The sequence below is a fragment of the Pempheris klunzingeri genome, chromosome 17 (assembly GCF_042242105.1).
Source record: "Pempheris klunzingeri isolate RE-2024b chromosome 17, fPemKlu1.hap1, whole genome shotgun sequence".
Classification (NCBI taxonomy): domain Eukaryota; kingdom Metazoa; phylum Chordata; class Actinopteri; order Acropomatiformes; family Pempheridae; genus Pempheris; species Pempheris klunzingeri.
Genome location: NC_092028.1, coordinates 13,668,131 through 13,692,216, shown reverse-complemented (window position 1 = coordinate 13,692,216; position 24,086 = coordinate 13,668,131). Strand labels below are relative to the sequence as shown.

Here is a 24,086-nt window from a genome sequence, read left to right as displayed (position 1 = left end):
TTCTGCAGGGTTCTTTGAGCCCTGAATCACACACAACCACAAACTTATGCTAATGCGAAATGGCAAAGCCAATTTTATACTTTCTCACAGATCTCTGCCTCCTCTGTGCTGCTCTAATGGCAGTGACACAAAGCCACAAAGTCACCACTGCCACCGCAGCAAAAGCATACGCTAAATGAGCCACACAACTCTGCTGTTTGTCTCCACTTGCCACAAAGAGTAATTCCCCCTCCTCTCCTGTGTGTCACAAAGCATCACATCAGTCTTGTTTAAAACAGCTTTGTTACAAACATCCAGCAGCAAACAGCCGCCTGCTATGACATTCATTAGTGGTGCTCTCCTCACAGTGATTTGATCAGGGCAGTGGCATCATTAACTGTAATAATGCAAACACCCAACCTCTCTCCCCTCCCTACAGTGTTATGGATCATAATGAATGCAGTGAGAAGAAGCGACATCCCACACTTGGAGAACACCACAGATTCATGCTGCACTGCACTGGCACACAAACAGCAGAGAAACAGCGACGATTTGCTTCGCCGTGGTGTCACCACCTCAGTACAAAGAGCCCATCACAGCGACATGTCTTCATCAGGGGGAGTCAGCAGCATAACGGGGTTAGGGGAACTGGGGTGAACGACTGAGACACGGGTGAGTGCAAAATAAACTCAGGGTGGGAGGGTGCTGGAGGGCATTAACGCGTGGACTCACTGTGAAGCCAATGCCGACGGTGGCAGTGAAGGACCCTGGGAGGAACTTGCCCTGGTCGTACTGAACCAGCAGGGAGGTCTTGCCCACTCCGCTGTCTCCCACGAGGATCGTCTGCAGAGAGAGTCACAGAGAGATGCGACATCATGTGTGCAGGCCCGAGCGCCTGCCTCTGCCGCCTGAGGCCGGGACACTGAGTGGGCACATGGTGTAGGTTACTGTACATGTTCATCTGCTGCTCAGCGCACCGCTCTGTGTGCTGTAATGCGATGTGATGGCTGGAGGCTGGATTAATGCCTTCAAGGGGAAAGAGCCATGTGCAGTGGTGAACTGGGAACTGGCGAGTGTGTGTGTGTGTGTGTGTGTGTGTGTGTGTGTGTGTGTTTGGGCCTGAAACTGTGTAACAGTATCAGAGTTGGAGGCAGAGTGTTCCTGCAGCCACAAGAACAACATTACACACATCTATCTCTTTTTCTCCTTCTCTTCTTTCACATATTCACCAGTTTTCACTACATATGTCCATTTTATCCAACCTTATACTTTGTGGTTACTTTTCAAATAAAGATTTTGCCTAAATAATCTTACAATAACTCATAATAAGCTTATAAAATAAAGATTACTGTTAAAGCTTTAACCAGTGTCTTGTCATCCTCTTGACGTCAAAGATTTGTTAGCAGTTCCACCAAGATCTCTGCTCATTTAGAGGGGTAAAATTATCCCATAATTCACAAAAAAGGAAAAACCAGAGAAAAGACCTCTCAGATCTACATTGTGACCCTCTAAAGGACCAGAACCACAGGCTGGGAACCACTGGCCTAAACTACCTAAATCATATAAAGTCATTAAAACAAACTAAAGTAAAATGCTGCTTACATTTCTAAGTATGATATATTAGTCACAGTGGCTTCTTATGCAGAGCTACTTTACTTTTGATACTTTCATTTAGCTGATTATACTTCTGTGCAAAGTGTTTTTGCAACTTTTACTTTTACCAGACACAAATCGAACCTCTCACACACAAATAAAAACTAACAGTTGGTGTGACGACCGTCCGTCCTCATGGCCGGGAGGGGGGGTCATCCATCACCCCAGCAGGGATCTGCTCATTTGACACCACACCACTTGGACGCAGGCATCAATCGGCCTGGTCGCCATGGTTATTGTTTCATCAGGGGCTGCTGGTGCATCCAGCCTGTTGACATTTGTCCTCCTCCTCCGTCCTCCTCCGTCCTCCTCCGTCCTCCTCCTCCCTCCTCCTCCCTCCTCCTCCTCCTCCTCCTCGCCGCCCTGCTGCCTGCCTCTTATCTGCAGTCTCAGAGAGCCCACATACGGCACAGCATGCAGCGCTCTGCAGCTCACAAAACACTCACTTTGATCACTGACATCCACAAGTTCTGCACATTCGACTTCAATTAAAAAGCATCACGACGCTTTGTGCAGATATACAGGATGGAAATCAGACATTATCTGCTTCTTTGAAGATGTAGCCTCTGAAAACGCTGAGCAAAGCAACAGTTTCCAAACTGCAAGTACAGGAAAAAGCTTAAAAAATCCAGCAAATAGACTCAGACCTCTTCAGACAAAACGTACAGGATATAAGTAATCTGTGCATAGGATGCTTTCGTTTTACTTTTGAATAACAGGCGTTAGGAGAAGTAGTTTCTGAGGTCAACCACAGATATTCCTCCACAGTGTGAGTGGGTACAAGCACACACAGGCCCTCAAGTCCAAATGATGCAGACCAGTGGCAAGCTGCTGTGTGGATGAGTCACCGTGTGAAGGGGAAGTTGTGCAGCGTTTAGCTGCCCAGTGTGAAATCAACATATTACTCATTCATGGCTCCCTCATCAAGTTTTGATGCAGGCATGTAAACATTTTCAAGACAAACACTGTTAGAGAGGAGGACTCAACGTGTGTGTGTGTGTGTGTGTGGAGAAAGGATGGAGGTGGGGGTTTACTGTGGCAAGGGTCCTATATGCTGAATGTGTCTCCATGGCGACACGCCATTTCTCAGAGCTGTGTGGGTTCATCAAGAGTGAGCCCCACAGATGTCTCATAATGAGACAGTTACCATGAAACAGTTGAGTGAAAACCCAAGACTGTATTTGTTATATGTGTAAGTGTCCGAAGAATCCAGTGGAGGACAACTAAACTCATTTAGTCACACGTGTGTAACCTGAGACACATCCTGGTCGACCAGAAGACCAGAAGACTCACACACAGCAGCGATTATTTAAATAACACGTAGCCACCAGTATTCAACATTATTGAATCAAACATCTACCTCGCCTCATGTGTGTGTTTTATTGACAGTGTCAGGATGACTAAGCGGCCCTCACTCACAGGTCTCTGGGATTTTCAATAAAAATGTAAATTCATCTCTAACACCCTATCACTGAAGAAAAAGCTGGGCTTGTTTTTTCTTTTTTAAAAACTGTGAGCAGTGCTATGCGGATTCAGCAGAGAGAGAAAGCAGGAGACGATAATGTAATTCAGCAGATGTTTTAAATGCTGATAACTTTACATTCGGTCTTAATTAAGGTTAATTAGTGTACTAAAAAGTTTGGCAACAGAATTTAGAAAACCACTGAGCAGTTCTGAAGAGATTTCAAGTTCGTATATTCAAGTGTGCTCTCAAAGAAATGTCTAATTATTTTCTAGCTTCTTGCCACACATTCACATAAGAGTGCTTAAAAGTTTATTAGATATTGAAGGAACTGAGGGCCAATTGGCCCATTTAATCCTGGAGAAAGTGGAGCCATCTGTATCTAGTGTGCTGTGTAGTTTCTGGCAGGCTGCGACTCTTCAAAAACAACAAATTCACCCCGACGTTTGATTACTGAGCGAGCGGGATATTGTCAGGCTCCCAAACAATGCACTCCTTATTCCACTAATACTGAACAGTTGAGTTATTGAGGGTCTCGTAGCTTATAAGTGGATGAAAACATTAAAACAGCTGCAGTGTTAAAGCAATAGACGCTTTTAAATGTTGTGCACGTGTTGATATTGTGAATCAGTCGAGATGTGCAGAATTTGTTCCGTGTTAGTTCTGCAGTAACACACTAAGATATGCATCTGTTTATCTGACAATAAAAACACTAATGTCTCAAAAGTGTTTTATTTTAATCCAGCAAAACAATAAGATTTAGGATTGAGCTCTGGCCAGTTTTATACTGTGTTACATATGATACATCTGTGTGTGTGTGTGTGTGTGTGTGTCTAGGTAAGGAATTTGGCTCCTTGATTTACTGCACGTGATCACAGAGGGATTAACAGGATTTTAGGCCTGAATACCAGTTATGTTCCATCTCCCGCCAAAAGCAGTGGTGTAAATTAACAGCACAGTAGGCAACAGTAGAGCTTATTCACTTGAGGATATTAATATGGAAAACAGAACCCCCTAAACTCTCATCTAAGCAGCCGCCTGCACAGATCAGACTGCAGTTTTGGTGATGCTGTCCGAGAGGCGTTGATCCAACTTGGTGGTAATTCTTGAGGCTGTGTGACCTGGAGCAGGTTTACTACAGAGCTGTTGTATTGGATTACATTAGACTGTACAGGTCTACCTGATAAATACCTTACAGCTGATTAGTGGTTTACTGCAGTGGTTCCCAATGTGGGGCTTTGGTCGCCTGGGACTGTAATAAATCATATATAGAGAAATTAAACTATAAACATCAATTATACCTATAAATATCATTATAGATTCTAACTTATGATTTACAGTGTAATTATGAACCAAGTACCAATAAAGTTTTTACAGGTAAACATGTTTTAAGAAAATGTTGATATTGTGCAGAACCTGTAACGATCGTGTCACACAGTTTACATTTAGGATATGCTACCAAGACTTTGGTACAGAAATGAAGCTTTTGGAAAGTCTCTTAAAACCTGTATTTCATTGAGGTGCATTTGAAACAAAAGCTGGGGCACAGAGGTGAAGCTTTCAGGTACAAAGTGTTCAGTATTAAACAAATACTTAAAGTTATTATGCAGTAATTAAGAAATTAAAGTAATTAACAGGAGCTGTGTCCCAGGAAGTTGTGACAATAAAGCAGCATGCACTACGCCAGTACCCAGAAGGTAAAGCAGCTAAATGGAATCCAGCCCTCATTCGTCAAAATGTCCTCTGTGAAAAAGTCCTATTGTGCAAATGATAAAGTGACACATTATAATAATGAGTTGATAGATTTCAGACGATTCCCATCAAAGTTAGTGCAAAGCTCAGTAATCACCTTATGCGTCAGGTCTTCGTTGTAAGGGAAGGTGGTGGCTGTGGGTGTCTGTCCGTCCTCCGCAGATGACCCGTACGCGCTGTCCGAGGAAACCATCTCCCTCCTCTGTGCTCCACAGACGTCGTCCGTCCCGTCCATTCGATACGGTCACTGTGTTTTCTGGGCCGAAGCAGACGAGCTCCTGTAAATAAACTAAACCTCCTCTCCTTCAGTGGTGCCCTCCTCTTCCTCCTCCTGCACGCTTTGGGTTTATATCCCCGACAAAGACGTAAAACTGCATCGAGCCGTGCGCTGAAGCACGCACAAACCTGACTAAATATTTATATCAAAGTGTTGCAGAGGTGTCGTTTACAGTATTTATGAAGTACAACCATGTCGAGAATTTTTTACAAGGAAGTGACGACGAGGAACTGTTCAGCACCCTGGAGAGCTCCTGTCCTACCACCCACGTCTGCTTTAAAGGGAAAAAAACATCCCATAAACCTACTGGAAACTGCTCATTTAAGACAAAAAACGAGTTTAATGTCGTCTGTCAATATAATAAACAAAGAATCACCACCTCGATACCACCAGAGTTCAGTTAAAGATTAAAAGCATTAAAAAAAGAAACTTAATTTAAGTGTATTTTTATTGAGTCATCAGTCAGGATGCCCATATCAGCGTTTCCAGAGGTAAACAGTGACAGGCTGTGGTTTCTTACTCACACACAGAGCCACGGGGTGACTCACCAACCGGACGGAGACCTCCATCTCCCACCCCGCCGCAAACGGGAGGTCTGCTGCAAGCGCCACTGAACAGGTGGGACTGTCAAATACAACATAATCAGACAGCAGATTTTAATGGTTTAACAGAGCGCTGGAGATGAACGGACAACATACACACTTCCTCTCAGACAGTATAGAAAAATAACATCTGTTACGCCCATTGCTCTGCTCTCATATATCAATAAAACTGGGGCTTCACTGAAGCAACTGTACTGTGCAAGGTAAACAAGGTCACTTGAAAACTCATATGGTGGACGACTATTGTTACAGAACACAAAAGGTCACATGATGCAAACTAAGACACAGAGGGAGGGGTTCACTGTCCTCTGTCAAAGGCATTCATTGCACATCTCTGGAAGATTTTACCCCTTGGTAAACAATTCTTCTTTTTCCACCAAATAAAGGCAGCTTAGATTCTCTTGATCACTTTAAAACTAAAACCACAAACCGACAGTGTACTGTTTACCATTTCTGGTTAGAGGACTTGAACTGAAATGCACCATAGGAAATTAAACACTAACAGTAACCGACCTGTGAGGCAAACAGAGCAACGAATACTGCTGATACACGGTAGGTACAACATGTCGTGTCTAACCAAGATTACAGTTTAAAAGTCTGGCATTCAAAAGAAAGGTTCGACATTTTGAGAAAAACACTTATTCATAGTCTTGTCTAGAGTTAGATGACTTGGCTTGGGTGAGAAGATGGCTGCCATTTTCACCTTCGTGTGGTAAATATGAAGCTAAGCTCGTAGCTTAGCACCAAGACAGGAAGCAGGCGCTAAGCTACATTACCCGGCTGTAGCTTCATCTTTACTGTGAAAGCACGGCATCAATCTTCTCATTCAACTCCACGGGAAAGCTGATAAACGTGTGTCACCAAACTAGAACGTTTTATCCACATTTTCTTCACTTGGCTAAGTTTGGCTTTAGTTCAAAGAATTCTGGAGCCAGAAAGCAAAAACATTTTTGGGGTTTTCAGCTTTTAAGCTCATTCTTGACATCGGAAAACGACATCTGACAAAATAATCTCAACCCGAGGGCCATTTTTGCGCACCTTGTTCTGATGGTTTCAACTGTATCAACGATCTTCATCAGCGCTGCACTGAACTGTAGCATTGAGATCGTTTTGTCACCTATTTCAAAGGGGTTCTGAATGCACCCCCATTGTCGTCTGCAGCTGTCTAGGCACTTCCTTTGACCAGAAAAACAACCCAGAGTGGATATCAAAGACAACTTAATACTTAACAGCTTGTTCAGGGAACGAACAGACAAAACAAATATATAAAAAAAACGTGTAAAAAATTATATGCCACAGTAAAACAGAACTAAAAATTAAATAAGACTCTAAACCTAAGGACCCTCACGCTCTTTCCTTATGTTTTCCCAACACAGTCCAAGTATTTAGTACTTTAGTGATGTGTCTGTGCAGGGGAGTGACGGTGCGTGTATGTGCCTTAGAGTCTACGATAAAATGAAGTGATGTGACCTGATCCATGACTTTTTAAACTTCTCACACTGTAACCGAGTAACCTCTGTTTAACATTATCGTCTTACAGTAAAGTGCACTTTATCTGCCTGCTCTTTATGCTTATATAATAATGCTTCAAAATAAGCACAACAATATGATTCAGAGGTTCCACTCTCCCTTAAAACGAGGATAGTACACGGCGTGGAGCCTGCTGTTGAATTTGGACAACTTCTTCCTGATTCTTTCAACGCAGAGGAAAAGTGAGAACTGTTTTTTTTTTTCCCCCCAAAAAGAGTTCAAACATGCGCAAAGGGTTCTTTTCAAAGTGCGACCCCAACAAACCCCGACTGAAAACCTGCATGCCAGCAAAACAACACAACACATCTGGCGTCCGTGTAACCATTCAGGAAACAATGACATGAGTCTTTGCGCTTGCAAACTTCTTTGTGCAAATTTCCAGCAGTCATATCCTCCTCTTTCAAGTCTGTTTTAGCACGTCACTGAGAATATGTCGACTTCTCAGTGCAGGAAGATGCCTTGTTGTTTATGTGCCCTTGAGCTCTGAGTCGACCTCTGAGACAGTTTGTATCCGGTTCACACAGGTCCTCTTGGAGCTCTACAGTGCAGGTCCAGCTCTCCCTCAGTCTTCCTGTGTACGTTTTGAAGTCTACAGTCTCTCCTCTGTTGGGGCTACCTGATCCGCCCGTCACTTTTGACTGGGCCCAGTTCAGACTTGGGGTCTGGGGACAGAGAGCTCCACGCCGTCTTGGAGCAGGATCCGACAGCTGGGCAAGAGGAAGTCTGTGTGGCGCAGAGGTCGCCTGTCACCCAGAAGGTCCCTACGCTGCTGTCCACCCACGCATCGAGGGGCGGACCCACCAGCTGGGCTTTACGCTGGGCCTCCTGCATGGCAGGCTCCTGGGGGGGCAGCTTCAGCACGGAGCTCAGCTGCTGGAAGCTCTGCTCCAGGTACAGGTTACCTGGAGGACCTTCATGGAGCCAGCTGTCCTCCTCTGGAGTGGACATTCATTTATACAGATAAAGAGAAAAACAAAGGGGAGAATGAGCTTTAAAAAGTTATCACATATGAAACTTTAAACCTTCAGCCAGGGCTGAGTCTGGTGATATTCTATTTTTTTTTCTTATCAACAACCCCACGTAAAGACCAATGTATTACCTGTGTATCAAAACCTAATTTACTTTATTCCTCTTTGCTATACAGCTCTGATGTTGTCCAAAAACTGAGTGAGAGTAGGGATGTGGACAACTGTTAGTTTTGGTATTCTCATGGGAAATAATGACAATAATAAAAATATTAGAATGTCACCAGCATTATCCCTCAAACTAGCACACTGACAATCACATGCTCTGAGTCTACGTCTCACCTTTGCGTAATGGCTCCTTATCTTTGAAGGTGAGAGGCATGACCAGGAAGCGAACTTCCGCCACACGATCCCACTGTTTTAACACTCGTACCGTCCAGGTCCCGGGCCGCAGGGGGCGCTGTAGCGGGGGTTTGTACTGTGTGTACTCTGCATCCACATCCACGGTGATGTCATAAGATGCTGCCACCACCAGAGCTGGGTCAATCCATACAATAGTGGCTGTGAGGTTGGGACCACGTGCCCACTTCTGCACCGCTAGTGGTTCATTCAAAGGGCTGATGACCCCACCGAAGTTCCGAAATATTCTTTCTTTAGGATCCCACTCTGTGCCGACCTGCCCGGGAGAAAGGCAAAAGGATTCACACTGTGAAGAGTCCTAAAATAATGATTGGTTGTGTGACACACAGCAAAAACAATGTCTCCTACGTCACCGACTTTCATATCTTATTTGAGGAGAAGGTGAGATAGTATGTTAGCATTTTCTGCACTAGCCTTCCCCCCAATATTAACACATTTTTTAAAATTAATTAAACTTCAAAACTTTAATTTTTGGTCAGATCAAGCCCTGATAAAACCACGGCAATTTATCATATCAGCAAGAAAATCTTCCTATATAGCAGTTTTTTTTAAGGTACCTCATACAAAAACTTTGTACAGAGACTTCAATGATAATGAAGAATCCCCTTCTTCTTCAGACAAGAAGTCCACTTACCTCCAAATTCTTGAGCCTTTCAAACTCTTTAAGGTTTGCCTCGAGGACGAGCGTTACTTGAGGCACTGCCCACATCTCCAGTGTCTCCCTGGCCTTTGAACCCACAGACTGGACTTCCTGACGCACCAGGTACCCTTGGAAACGGTCGTCATAAAAGTACACGTGTACAGAGAGAGGGTGGCCTAGTGGTTCAAACCTGCAATGAGTGGAAGAAAAAGAAAAATCACATCTAAGGAGGTGAATATACACTTGTTTTGTCATTTAAAGATAAAAAAAAACGTGTCTACGGACCTGCAGGCCTCTACATTGCTCTGAGTGGTCGCCAGATTCTTGAGGCCCAAGCGAAAGAAAGAAGAATAAGCAGTGAGAGCGACGTCACTGAGTGAGCCCACGCCATCCAACTGTTCAAACAGGCTCTCCCAGTACGCCTTGATGGCAACGGTCCCTGGAGCATACTGGCCGTATAGATGCGTGTCCAGGATGTCAATGGCCTCCTGATTCACTGTTGACTCAAACTTGCGAGCGAAGAATGTTGGACGGGTCAGTTGCTTGAAAAAGAAAAAAAAGAACAGAAATCTGCGTTTGAGACACTGAAACAAACTTGAGCAACACAACATGAAAGGCTACAAGCTAGGATTTTCTACAGCTGGCCCCCATCTGGCTCACTCACCTGGATCCGGATGAGGTCTTGTGGTTTGAAATCATTGGGCGAGCAGCCACACCAGTCGACGATGTGCTTGTACTGGCATTTACAGCCCAGCTTCCGATTCCAGTTGGTGACGCGCAGGTTGTTGTCCACCAAAGTGTCGCACATGTGGCTGTTCCCGAGCACCGTGTGGAAGAAGGACTGGCAACAAAGGGGTGCGGGTGTGAATACATTATTTCTGCTCTGCTGTGCACTACAATTCAAAGGCGGTGTTACTGTAAACTGTCAGGAACATGTATAAACAGTTTCTAACCGCTGACTCTAAATTGCAAAAAGGTTATGCCTCTATTGCACCAAACAACCGGGAACAAGCCGCTGCGCCTCCTCTGAGACATTAAACCAGGAAAAGTGAGATAAACTCTAGTGAACCCGTCTCTCGTCTGGCACCTCTGCTGCACACTGTGCCTGAAAGCTTAAAGTATTACATTATCTCCGCCGCTAGGCTCTTCTCACTTGGCAGGGGAGGACGAGCATGAGGCAGACTTGTATATCAAACTGTCTGTCTCAACTACGGGAGATAAACAGACCACCTAAGGCTTACTTACCTCAGCAGGGAGCAGAGCGTAGGAATAGAACTGCTTCAGCCCTGACACCAGGGCATCCTGAGAATTGATGACGTACTCCACGAAGCGGCGGGTGAGCGCAAACCAATCAGAGCCACCTGAGACCTCCAGGCCTTCTGGGATGCTGCGTTCGCCCAGACGCCACATGTGGTTGTCACACTCATGGAAGAGACGGTCAAGGCCCTGCTTCTTGATAAACCTTAAAAACAGAGCACAGTTTAAATTGATCTGAAGCAATCATCAACATATCAAAAGGAGTTTAAAATGCTTTGTTAACTGGTACAATTTGCTGCTGCTGATCCACAGGACACATAGTCAGTTTATGTCCATGTTGTGTCCGAATGTTATGTGCATCGCTTCCATTGAGAAACAACAAACTTATGTCAAAGAATCTGAACAATCATTTAATTTATGGGGAAAAGCTTGGATTAAAAGTAAAAATGCAGACCACATGTGTGTTACAGCTAGCGTACTCACCGAGCATTCTCTCTGCCATGGGACTTGAGGAAGTTCTTGTCTCTTTGCTGCGACAGGAACGACACCAGTTCATCATTGGTCCTGCGGGAGAATTGAAAAGAAGAAAAGATAGGTCAGCGCAGAAAAACGACATTTCTAGAAAAAGACCGTTTGGTGGACACAGGCTTGTGTGTGTGCCAAGCTCATTAGCCCCCTTGGGGTGATTCAGCAGAACTAACAGCTGATTTGATATGGGCCCCAGAAATCCAGCTAAAACTGATCAACAAGAAAGAATTCACTGTGAGCTCTGTGATTCCATGACCAAGAACAATCAATTTGATTCTGCCTCCGGACTACTTTTCATGTGACAAGTGCTGTGGCTGCTACTTTAGAATTTATGACAGGGAGGGAATCAAACCTCTGTGAAGATGAAAAAGCCAATCAAGAAATAATCAACACAAAGTGGAAATGATGCCTAGACTCTGATGCACAATATCAGTATTTGCACTGGAGATATTGTATTTAACACTTGATGTTGGGGTTACATGCAGCAAAGTCTACACAGGGATATTTCTGCTATGGAATAAAGAAGTTACATAACAAACAGAGCTCAGCACGCACAGATCTTCATTCATTGCGGGCAAAATTAATATGTTTCAGCAATAATCTCTCATCTGCATAATCAAAATCAGCAGAGATTAAAATGTATATACGCTGGTGAGGTCTAAACACCAATCAGCTAAAAAATAGATAACTGCACAATAGGATCTCTGAGGACGGGCCTCTTCTAATGAAGGTGTGTTACAGCAATACTCAGAGAGATAATGACCAGTGTCACAAGCTGAACCATAATGAATACACAGAGAAAAGGGAGACAAAGATGCAGTCTGTAACATTACTGTTAACTGGGGATTCATTTAGCACACACATGCACAGATAAACACATAAGATGAGAGAGACCCATTTCAGTGAATTCGTCTCATGTCCCAAATCAGACATGCACACACACACACACACAACCACACAAAATTGCTGCCCTCTCTTGTTATGTCCACAGATGAAACAACACCAGCACGTGGTATCAGGACAGGGCTCTCGCCAAAGCAGTTTATATCAGTATCCCACCAAAGAGGAGGCGACTGAAATCCAAGTCTCTACTCTTCTCTTTTCCTACTATCAGTTGGTCCAGTGTTTTTCCTGGCACTTTCGTGTTTGAGATGCCAGCTACTTATTTTTTTTTTGACAATTCAGAGGATGTAAACCCCAAATGATAAAATTAGTTTATGCTTAGAACTGCTCAAAACATCCCAATGAATACTGTCTGTAAATGGAGGACTCAAACTCCTCAGTTAATATGTCTATAATGTCCACCTATAGTGGGAGCAAATAGCACGGATACATAAATAAGAGCTATGTGACCCTGAAGGAAATTACATGACAAAGATGTTAGTCTGCTAACCAACCTGGTGGGGAAATCTGTAGCGCTGAGATTGATGAAAAAATCCCACTTCCAGTCCAGCATGGAGAGCAGGTCCTGCATGCTGCGTAGGTAGGCCTTCAGTAGGCTGGCACCACCCCAGATGGTGACCATCCGCCAGGGCGTCGCTCGTATGTTTGGGTACTGCTGGGCTATCTGCAGAACCTCCCGATGCATGTATCCGGACCGCTGGAGAATTTCAAAGCAAAAAGGTTGAACGGTTAAATGAGTGCAAACTGTGTTTCTGCATCAGAACCGTCATCTAGCTTCCACAGATCTGCAGCTGCCGCTGTGCCAAGACAACCACACAAAGCTGGCTCGTGTTGAGAGAAGGGAATTTGATCTGAATTTGAACAACGGATACATGGTGTTTGGTATTGTGGGTCAGCACGATGATAGCGAGAGAAAATTAAAATGAGCTACTATCTGCCTTGTACCAAATTTCCTTCTCAAAGTGACACTTGCCAACAAAGACACTGAAGAACTAAATGAACTTGGGCTTAAAGGAGAAAAAAAAAAACTTCAAGCAGGGATTAAACTTTAAGAGGGAATAAAGGATGAGATGGAAGAAATCAAAGAGCCAAGCAGCTACCGAGCTTCATGCAGAGACAGGAGAAGTGGTGTGAGATATGGCTACGAGTGAGCATGTGAGACCATGTATCTGCAAACAGCAGGAAGCCAAAATCTGTGGGTTCAAAAGAGCTTTTTTAATTTCCCACTGGAGCTGAATTAGATGAATTACCAACTAATTAACAAGCAGCCTGTTTCCCAACAAACACAGTTAAAAGGTCCTCAGGTGACAAATGAGCAGTTTAAGAGAAAAAGACACATGGAAATTAATTTTTCAGGGATGTGAAGTCAAATTTTATTTGGTGAAGCTACTGACTCCTGTATTAAATAAAGAGTGGACTTTTAGTACAAGAACCAAATGATTTCTTTAAATGTATCCTGAACTGCTTCAACTACTAGAATCCGGAGGTATTCAGGTTGTGTTTTTAAAGAAATGCAACAGAATGACTCACAAAAGCACAGCTCGTAATTGTAGACAGCAGGAAAATAAGAGCTTTGCATGGTGGAGTGCAGAGGAGCTGGTAGACTGATTCCAGTACAACATGACCTGTTTTCCAGCCTCATCTCTCAAACGGGCTTTCGCCTCAGAGATAGATGAGGCTGGCTGGCAAAGTGTCTAAGATGGTGTCTGTCCCACTGACTTCTTATTCATCACAGCCTCCAATGAGCCTCTCCACCGTCCCTTGGCAGCAGAACAGAGCATCTCCCCAGGACCTGATAACCTTTCCGGCTACACAGGTGCACTGACGAAAGGCACCTGTTCCTCTGCCGTCTGCACTAAACACACCTGAGGTCTCTGCCTTAGTATCACCAGTCAGCCATACGTTTGTCTTTTGCCTTCCAGTTGCACATGATAGCAGACTTTTCCTCCACTAAATCCAGCCCCAAGAATAACCACACTTTACTCTATCCAGGCTAATCCCCTTTACCACACTGCGAGACCCGTGGGATAAATTTAACCTTCATAATGCAGGCAGACCTAACCGGTAAAAGCATTTGCGAGCTCAGTGCAGCTGGCACCAAGCAGGGTGCCAAATGCACTCTGCAATGTTCAGCCAAAGCATAAATAAACAATACTGTGAGCTACATCTCCAGCACAACCACGACGAAGAATGAATTGTCTCTTATATGAAGATTTCTGTCACGATTCATGCAGAATTACGCCAGTCGTGGAAACCTGTGACGACAATCTGTACTTATAGCACAGAGAACGTATGCAGGTCAAGACACTGATCTCATTTTACGGCTTACCTTGTCCACATGGATGTAGTAGTAGTGGTCACGGTGATATATGGCTTTGATGAGACGCTTGAGTTGCCGTACAGCTCGGCCATGGACCATCAGCACGAAAGCCACTCTGACAGGGTTCTCCACCTTGGACAGGCTGTTGTCCAGCTCGCCAGCAGACTGCACCTGAACTGATACACCTGGGCAAAGAGGACAGAGACATGGAGGACTGATTCATTACAGTCTTGTCGATGGGGTGGGGGGGTGGGGTTCCTAAAACAAAATTTTCCATGCACATGAATGCCGCCAAGTGGAACGCATAAAACAAACCAGAGGCGAGGGTTGTGTGTTTTGTCTCAGTGCATCCACACTATACTACAGTTCATTGTATATAGAAATCAGAGATAATGGCGATTTGATTGGCTGGGTCTGGGATGTCTAACTCTTACTTGGTGCTCATCCCAGTGGGTGAAAGTTTTATGTTCTTAGTGTTTTACTAGAACAAATCCTATTGACTTAAAAATGTAAAGTCACAAGTATGTAAAATCTCTCTCATTCATTTTAATTTGCTAATGATTTTTTTTTTTAGTGATGCATGAAAACATTTAGAGAAACACGTTAGTACGTCTCCTTCTATTTCTTGAAAATGACCACCCAAGCTGTGCAGTGATGTGCGCTTCAATAAACTCCGTAGTCCATGTTCTTCAGCTCAACAAATTAAAATTTGTTAGAAAATGCTAAAAACATACCACACAAGCACGAGCACAATACGGCAAACAGGGTCAAAGACTACTGTGCTCTCAAGGCTCCATAGCCTCAACTTAACCATCTACCAAGCACATGCAGCACGTTTTACATTTTAACCAATCGAGTCATTAGTGGTCCTGAATAAGCACGCTGCAATGAAACTATGGAACCAAAAAAAAACTTTGTTACCATTGTATAAATGGCTCTAACAACATATATTTGCTGTGTTTCCGTGAGATAAAACAAGAGAACTGAGAAAATAATATATAATAATCAAGAGAAATGTTTTGTCTGAAAGTCTATCAGTAAGTGAAACGTTAACTGATGAATGATAGGAAATGTCAGTGTGCAGACTGTCTGCACCTTCGGCATCATCATCACGCTGTCTGTGCGCATGTTAAAGGCTCCTCACCGAGCTGGGGGCAGAACTGAGGAAGTGCATCTGGCATGAGCTGCCCGGCCTGATGCTGACACACGATGTTGGCGATCTCCTGTCGGCACTGCTGTGAGCCCGCGCGATGAAGGGCGGACAGAGCGTCCTTGCCTATGATATCACATTTAGGCACAAAATCACTGCTGAGGGCTTGGTGCGCCCCGTCCACGCTGCCCGGCTCCCCCAGTATGGCGGGTAACTTGGCCGCCCCGTCTGTGCCACCCCGGGTCTCGCTGAAGTTGCGGCTGCTGGACAGGTCAGGGAGGAATCCAGCTCCCGTCATCCCCCTCTCCTGGGGAGACTTAATCCTGATGCTAGCCTTTTCTCCTCTGCGTCCGTTGCCCTTCCTCAGTGCACTGGCTGCTGTGCCACCTGTTCTCTCCAACCTGCCGCTCCATCTGCCCCTGTTCTTCCCCGACAAAGAATTTTGTTTCTCCCAAAGTGCCGTGTCTTTCTTCGGGTCCTGGCTGTTGTGGTCAGGCAGCTTAGACCGTCGTGTTTTTCTCTGAAGAGAGAGAGAAGTAGAGAGCAGGCCAGAGAGAGAGAGGGAGAGGGGGAGAGAGGGGAACATATGTTTTAAATGCAGACTAGTTGTCATTCCATGAGAACATCTTGGACAAACCCTACTGAGAGGAGGCGTTGATTCACAATCCAAGACTGACATAAGGTAAACGAAGACTACAACTAAGACAACAGCTGACAGAGCCCCAGAGGGAAGGACGTGTGTTGGTTTTACTTTTTTTTCCCCCCATTTCTCTGATCTGGGCTATTTTTAGATGAGCCTCTGCCTTAGCTCCGCAAGCTAATCTGCAAAAAGCACAGTTTTGGATAGACACACACACAAACACACAGAAATACACATGATGAATCCAGTGATTCACTGCAGAGACCTCTGTCTGCACCCTCTGGCAGAACATGAACAAAAAATGCAAACAAATGTATCCAGACACGGAAACTGAGCATGAAACCTCAGACATTAAGGAGGTTACACAGAGATTCCTTAGCAGATGGCTTCTGTCTGTGTGTGTGTGTGTGTGATGGGGTGATGAGGAGGATATATTTTATTCTATGAACGTGTCTTGAATTCATCCTCTGAGATCTAACTGACACCCCAAAATGTCAAATCACGATCCTCTTACACTCACAATGTTTCAGGCGTCCCATAGTTGGGATATTTGGTTGTAACATCCCTAAAGGAGACATTAAATACAGAACTCACTTTGCATATAGTTGTGGTTATCCGCAATCTAAGGGAAGGATCAACTCCAAAAGCTTGAAAGTGTATAATTCATCAGCCTAAATATTGTGTACTCGTCTAGAATGTATGTATAACTTGTAATGGTGTGAGAACCCAGTGTTGGATACACCACAACCATCACTAATCTTGGTCTCCATCTGCCCCTGTTCTTCCCCAACAAAGAATTTTGTTTCTCCCAAAGGACGGAGTCTCTCTTTGGGTCCTGGCTTTCATGGTAAAGGGTGGCTTAGACCGTCGTGTTTTATACTGTCCTACTATTTTAATGCAAGAGTACAAAGAGAATCAGTCAAGCACACATCACACCTCCAAAACTGGACGGCAGGCTTTGAAAAAAAAAAAAAAAAACAGGACTTAAGCTTCTATCCAAACAGCTAACAGCTTTGGCGCGGTAGATTATTGGATCACATAAAAGGCCCTTCAAAATGAGGACTTGAAGAAGAAGAAGAAGAAGAGTGGGCTGAGAGATTTCTGCCTCTGTCAGACGATATGGCGAAACGCAGGCTCACTTGCTTCACGCCGCTGGCACCCCGACAGCCCAGAGACGTGGGAACAGAAGAGGGACTGGAGCTGCGTGGTAGGACAAGGAGCCAGATAACACAGTGCCAATAAGCCAGCTGCCAACCAACACAGCACAGTCAGCTACTGATCGCCAACAGCACTCTCAAACCCATTACAGTAAGAGGCATTGTGGAGCCCCGTTACATGCCAGCCATTGCAGACAGGGCAAGCCTCTTTCAGAGACTTTGATTGGCCTGGTTATTGTCAGCTTTTGGCAGAAACCTTAAGTCCTAAACGCTGCCTAAACAAGAAACCTGGGTTCCTTTAATCTCAGGTTTCCATTGAAGGGAAATTTTGCTATGTCTTATAAGAATGTCCAATTGGTGTTGATGCCGAACGTAGTCAACTGTACTAATAAATACCTCAGTGCATGCAGCACTGACTGAGAAGGCTGAGTTTTCCTACTCCCACAGCCATTAGGAAATTGCCTACATGTACCAGGATGCATTGTGCGCAGGCAGTTTCATGGACTCTCAGCAACAGCATCCAACAAAAACTGCCCACGCTGAAATTCATTGCAGCAGAATGCTTCAGTTTCTGTTGGCATCGAAGGGCCATTTGAGAAAAGGCACCACTAGTTGCTGTTTGCTCGCCGCACCTCAGCTTCTGGAGGGTCTCCGCCGGCCACTTCCTCTTGTACGGCTAATGCAGCCGCAATCTTGACCTCTTTTTGCTGCATTTCTTCAGCCGTGTACGCTGCCTCAAACGTCCTCTGCAGTCATATGTTTGGATGCCATTTTCGCTGTTGGAAACATAGCTAAATTGCAATGCACGCAAAAAGACAGCAATGAAGCTGAAACAGCCTGTAGTTCTTCCTTCCGCCCAACTACGTTTCTCTACAGGCGCTGGTGCCAGGAGAACAACAGATTTTGTTCAGCTTTAGTGCTTAAATTAACTACATTTACTATCAACACAGATTGGATATCCACATAAAAGGTGACAACATTTCACCAGCTAGACTCCTGCTGAAGAAACCCAATTTATTAGCCATGTAGTATATGCTCAACCGGGTGTCTAATGAGAGTTTTGCAAGTCCTGTCCACGTACAGAAAGGGTCAGTGTGACAAGCAGTACAGCAGTGTCTTTCTCAGCAGCCATCTAAAATAATGACATCCAATGTCCAACTAAAGCTGCACCTGAAATTAGAAACTCTAAGGAAATGTTTGCAGACTACTGTTTTTCCAGTGACACCATTATTGGGTTTAATGGCTACAATAATCTGATTCCTCAGGACAATACCCCTTTTTATATGCATGTAAACCTTTAGTATATCCACAAAACTAGAAAACAGCAAAGGGTAAGACTTAAATTCTGACTTGGATCTTAGTTTTGTAGCACTAAAGCAGTTCATATGTTAGGAATTATGATGAACTTTACATCAAAACTTTTGAATATTAACATTTTCTCCAACAGCTGTAACATTTTTTCTTTCTATGGTGGCTCAGAGCTGCAAAATGAATATAAACAAGTGAAGATCCAAGCCTTTTGTCAGCTTACATTGATAAAGACACTACTTACTTTTAGAGTAAATGTTCTCACACAGAAGACACACACGCAGCATTGGCATTTTCCTTATCATTCGTTTTCATAGCCTTTAATTAACACCATCATGTCAAAAACGTATTGATTCAAAGGCAAGCCAGGCGGCCTCTTTACTTTCCAATTAAAGTGAAGTGAAACCATATCAGCGTCGCCATCTGCTGAAGCGGGAAGCAGCAGCGAGCTCTCAGCTCTGTAGGAGCTACTGTCCTAAAATCCTTCCCCTCGTCTGTAAAAGAGTATTAATATAGCACACGTGGCTGTGTTCACACATGCACGGTGAGCCGCTGAGTAAAGCAGACGTGAGTTAATGCAGAGACCATCCAGCCGCTGCACTGTTCAGAGCTGAAGCGACGATTACTATGCATTTGTAAGCCTGAAATCTGATTCTGCATCCGTGAATCTGCCAACATGCAAACACCCTGTGCGAGCGTGCGCTGACCCTTGCACAGACGTCTGCCAACATAGTTGCATGTCAGGTTGACATGAGCATTGACCACCAGTGTCACATTTCTGAAGCAACACTTAACCACGAATAAATGACTCCTGTTTCCTACTTTAACTTATTCATTTACAAAAAAAACTACATTTGAAATTAGATTATTAATAAAATGAAAAAAATCAAGATATTGTAAGTGTGCACTTTACAGTTATGCTCCTTTACAGTCCTAGACAGTTAGCCTAACCACAGACTCCTACAGACATTCCTCTATATCTTTGCTGAAGCATGTTTAAGCCTGAATGCAAACAGGTGAGAGCAGTAAAGAGGAACACTGCTCTTGCAGCATGGCGTATTACATTGTCACATTGCCTGCTTTGTCACAATGACACACTTGAAGTATGTCCCCAAGGGAAATTGATCCACATCATTGCCTTGGTGGATACATGCCACTGATCAAAGGGTAAAACTTCTTTCCTCCACTGAAGCCACTGCATTACATCTGCTGCCTGCCTGCCTGCCTGCCTGCCTCAGCCTCTGGGCACAGATCTGCAATCTATCAATGTTAGGAGGAATATTATACACAGCCCATGCTTGACATGTCATGATCGTGAGCAACCACGGCTCCCAACTCAGGTTTCAGCTTGCATTCCTGTGACTATCACAACGCACAGTGCTTCTCGGGTCCCATCTGTTAACAGCTCTCCTTCCCATATTTAGAGGGAGAACAGGAACAGTCAGTGCCTCGAGGTAGTGCGCTCCAGGTGTGCCGGGCAGCCACAGAGATAAGCTTCCCACGGTAGCTAATTGTTTCAGGGGTATGTAATGGAGGCACCTCTCTGCTTGACTTTATCCCTGAGACATGCTGCCTCTCTGGGTGTTTTGGTGGGATTCAAAGCTCAGTGAAGGTCACGGAGACAGAGCAGCCTCACTGAGAGAGGCCTCAGGTGGATACACAGAAGAAGAAGTAGAAGAAGAAGCAGCAGCACAGATGCTGAATATCCTGGGACAATGAATCACAGCAGAGTTTCCACAAGTTTCCAAAGAGTTGCATCACTTCATATTCATCTTCTTACTCTTAGATGAGTAACATGGGTTTGTCCGTTTGGTCTGTCTGCCAATTGTATCGTTTTCTTTAGCTCCATCACAGTGACTCCAAATAAAACTGAGTGACTATCAGAAGACCAGTGTGAAGAAACCACTGCTCAGACAAGTTAACTACCACATAACGAGCACTACCAGTACCAGTAATCTCACAGTGATGGTGTTGCCCAGTGTGTCCTGGTCTGGTGGTCACTCAGACAGACAGAGAGAGAGAGAGACAGACAGACAGACAGACGGGACAGGGCTGGTCCGGTGCTACAGAAATGTTTCGGAGCAGCGCTGTTGTCTCTGCTAACTTAGCTAGCATCAGCTAACGCTACTGTATCATAACACACAGCGAGCTAACCAACGGTGCTAACGGCTAGCTCTGCAATTAAACCCAGAAACAACCGGCCGGACCGCAGCTCACCTCCGCCTCGCCCTCCTCCAGACTTCTCAGGCTCCATACCACAAGCCCCTGGACCAGGAGGATGGTTAACGCGGCGGCGATCGCTAGTTTGTACCGTCGGAGCAGCTTCTGCACTCGAGCGCTGGCCACCATTTTTCCGACTCCTGGTGACGGGGAGCGCGTGCACGGCGCATTCTGAACTGCGCGTGCACGCGGTGTCGCTCCGGCGTCTTCAGTTTGACGCAAAGTTTCTTCTGCAGAGACATTTTAATTGTGCGTCTGTTTAGCAGGCAGTCTGCAGGCTGGTTTGGTATTAAAAAGAAATCTGTCACTTTTACTCCTCCTTTTGTTCTGCTGCAGACAAAGTAAACAAGAGTGCAAATAGGCGTGTAAAATAATCAATAAGGTCAATCAAAAGTTTAAATTCAAAATGTAAGCAATGCCAATAATATAAACAGATTGACTGTAAGGATCATTGTTGGTGAGTTGCATAGCTATAGATATATACCTATGACTACACCTAGATCACATCTGAAGTTCTGAAATGTTCACAATCAAATTTGTGATTCATATTATGTCCTTTAAGTCAGAAAGTCGCAGCCTAATGACAGAAACAACAAAGATGCAATTAAAAAAGTGTAACTCACCCATTTAACGTATGGGTTCGGAATCTGGGAATCTCTTTAAGGACCTTCTAGGCAATATTTTTCAGATTTTTGCTTAAATGATGAAATACTGGATGCTTCCAACCAATCCAGGCCTCTAAAAATCCTCTAAATGAAGCGATCCAGGAGGGAAATACTCAAAGACAGGTCCACACTGAGGACAGAGCAATGAGGAGTTACAGTTATATTATTTCAAGGGGTCACAAGAACAAACATTTGTGAATCACTAATATCCTTATTGACACTTTACCTGTCATCTCTTGGATTGAGTGTGTTTTGCAGATCCACATATAAATCATATAAAACTAAAATGTGAGGTTGTTGTTACACGTAAATCAAACCAATAGAGGTGTTCCTGAACTCTTTCATTCTTCGAGGACTGAAAAATAATCTAGCCAGTATTCTGTGTTGAAGTTGCTCTACAGAGGTTTTATTATAAAATGTGACAATGTGACTTTACAACATTCCTCTCATCCTTGAATGCCTCATAATTTGCGCCCCCTCTAATCAGACTCAAGTCCTAGTTGACTTCCTTCTCTTCAAATACGTTTAATGACATTTGCAGTATGTAGAACTGATGCAGCCTTCGGTCTATAATAGAATGTATTGATCCTTTTCAGAAAGCACTAATCAGAGCGATCCATTTCCACCCTGACAAATGTTGTCTCTAGATTAAAAGCACAGGCTGCATATTTATGATATACATATCAAATTAAGTAATCATATTAGATCAATTCTTCAAGATAAATTCAGCCAGGTCACTATGAATAAACCAAGATTTCCACTATTTTTCCTGCTCATACTTTAATTATTTTACAACTGTAATCTGTATTTTCTCTTCATATATATTTGTTCATGATCATAGATAGTATCAGTGCTTCATTCTGCAGGTTGCCTTATACTACAGTTAAGATCTAACTAACTATTATTACTTGGAAGATCAAGGTCATGTCCACTTTAGATTAAAATAAATTTTTTTTAAAATGTGAGACATTTCTCATGTCACAGCATTTTCTCTAGTAGTCCCCAATGCTTGTGATTCACCCAAAAAGAAAGAGGAAATGCTGAAATACAACAGTTTTGGGGGCATCGACTGGCAGTATAAGTTGAAAAAGAGTGCATATTTTCCATAGTTGCCATCCATGAATACTAATGCTACACTCTGGCTCTTTGTCTGTATAGAAATCATCTCAGGACGGGACCCCCACGGTCTCCAGGGTGACGGGGCTCCAGCTCAGGCATCCAGTGTCTGCTCTGGATGCCAGTAATTAGACGGAAGTGGAAGCAACGAGTCTAGATGTTCAAATTACGCACGAGTGTGTTATACTGCTGTTTTTGGAGAGCCCTTCCCCAAGTCAGACATCTCCTCTGCACATTAAAAAAAAAAAAATCCATGTCAATTAGTCGTGGTGATGAGTCTGCTGGCCTTAGTGGCTGATGCCCCCCTGCCAGGGTTGATCCATGAACCAAACGTGGAGCCAGAGCGACGTCACGCGGTAGGGAGAGGGCGTCAGTGCGCCTTCATGGGCTCATAACGCGCTGAGCCATGTTTACCGAGCGGAGAGTTTGAGAGCGACTTCCAGAGCGCATGTGGACTGTCATGTGGACCGAGGGGACGATGAGAGACACAGCTGATCTCCGCTTCTTTCTATGAAATGAGAGCCTTTGTGTGCGGCCTGATGAGTTCAGGAGGATTTTTAAAGGGAACATTAACAGTTCACACTGAAGAAATGTCCACAACTGCAAGTCCAACCATCCCCTCCTCACAGCTGACGTCGGATCAACTCACAGTGGTCGCTGCATCCTGTAAGTAAAACCTTAAAACTGTCCAAATCCTGCTAGAAATCCTTTAATCATCTGACATCCAACAGATTTGAAGACCTGAAACATCTGTGTGGATGGAGATTTCTGCTTAATATTTGCTCTTGTGATAAGGGTTGTACTAGATAATTTATTCATTCATGTGGTGACACAAGATAGCAGCTAATTTGATTGTCACAATTTGAAGTCAAAGCTCTAAACTTAATTACAGTTAATGACAAATTAGTCAATCAGGTCCATTATTTTCATGCTGTCATTGTTTCTGATAGACAGGCAGAGCAAAATGAGTGACATTACACCTTCAAGTGTTCAAAGTGTTGGGACACACTGTCAATCAAATGTATTCAAAGTGAATCAGCTGATATTTCATCCACCAAACTTAGCCAAATTCACAGATTTAAGAACAAAACTGTTCTTTTTTACAAGTTATTTTTGCGTGGTTAAGCCAGGAGCGCCAGAGTGTCTGTTTAACCGTGATTAACAAACTTTTCCTTCTCTCTTGCAGTTTCTTCTCTCGTGTTCTTTGTGGTAATCTTGGTGCTGCTGTCCATTATTTACCGCAAGGATTCTCAGTGCTGCAAACCCCGCTCCTATCAGGGGCCACGTGCAGATATGGTAAGCTCTTGGAAACAAACAAAAAAAAACACACTAAAGAGACAAAGTGGCTTTTGTGCTGAGTTTTCCTGTTTCAAAGTGACCTGTATGTTCAGTTCTGATCCTGATACAGCACAGTTGTTGAGCTGAGAGAGAGGCTCTCGAAGACTCCCTCTGCACCCAGTGTAGCACCATTTACAAGTGTCAGATTCAATTTGCATGGCTGTGGGAAAAAAGACCAGAATAAACTTGATATGATCATTGTCA

At 44.1% G+C, this 24,086-nt stretch overlaps 1 protein-coding gene across 1 annotated transcript; it reads right to left on the bottom strand.

The window, feature by feature from the left end:
* Nucleotides 1–5,553: 5,553 nt before the first annotated feature.
* On the bottom strand, nt 5,554–20,892 carry xylt2 (xylosyltransferase II). The gene is made up of 11 exons (XM_070848154.1): nt 20,761–20,892; nt 15,433–15,958; nt 14,298–14,473; nt 12,463–12,665; nt 11,021–11,101; nt 10,526–10,742; nt 9,945–10,121; nt 9,566–9,822; nt 9,275–9,470; nt 8,563–8,896; nt 5,554–8,190 (listed from the first exon to the last, which is right to left on the bottom strand). Exons 1-11 carry the CDS (start codon nt 20,890–20,892, stop codon nt 7,868–7,870), a joined length of 2,622 nt encoding a protein of 873 aa, XP_070704255.1. The 3' UTR covers nt 5,554–7,867.
* Between the last annotated feature and the right edge of the window lie 3,194 nt (nt 20,893–24,086).

Bases quoted from the DNA above. Each gene is read 5' to 3' on its own strand.
- xylt2 (XM_070848154.1), bottom strand. From the start codon at position 20,892: ATGGTGGCCAGCGCTCGAGTGCAGAAGCTGCTCCGACGGTACAAACTA. The intron at 15,959-20,760 runs GTGAGCTGCGGT...CTCTCTCTTCAG, and splicing joins TGGAGGAGGGCGAGGCGGAG to AGAAAAACACGACGGTCTAA. The intron at 10,743-11,020 runs GTGAGTACGCTA...TCTGTTTTTAAG, and splicing joins CATGGCAGAGAGAATGCTCG to GTTTATCAAGAAGCAGGGCC.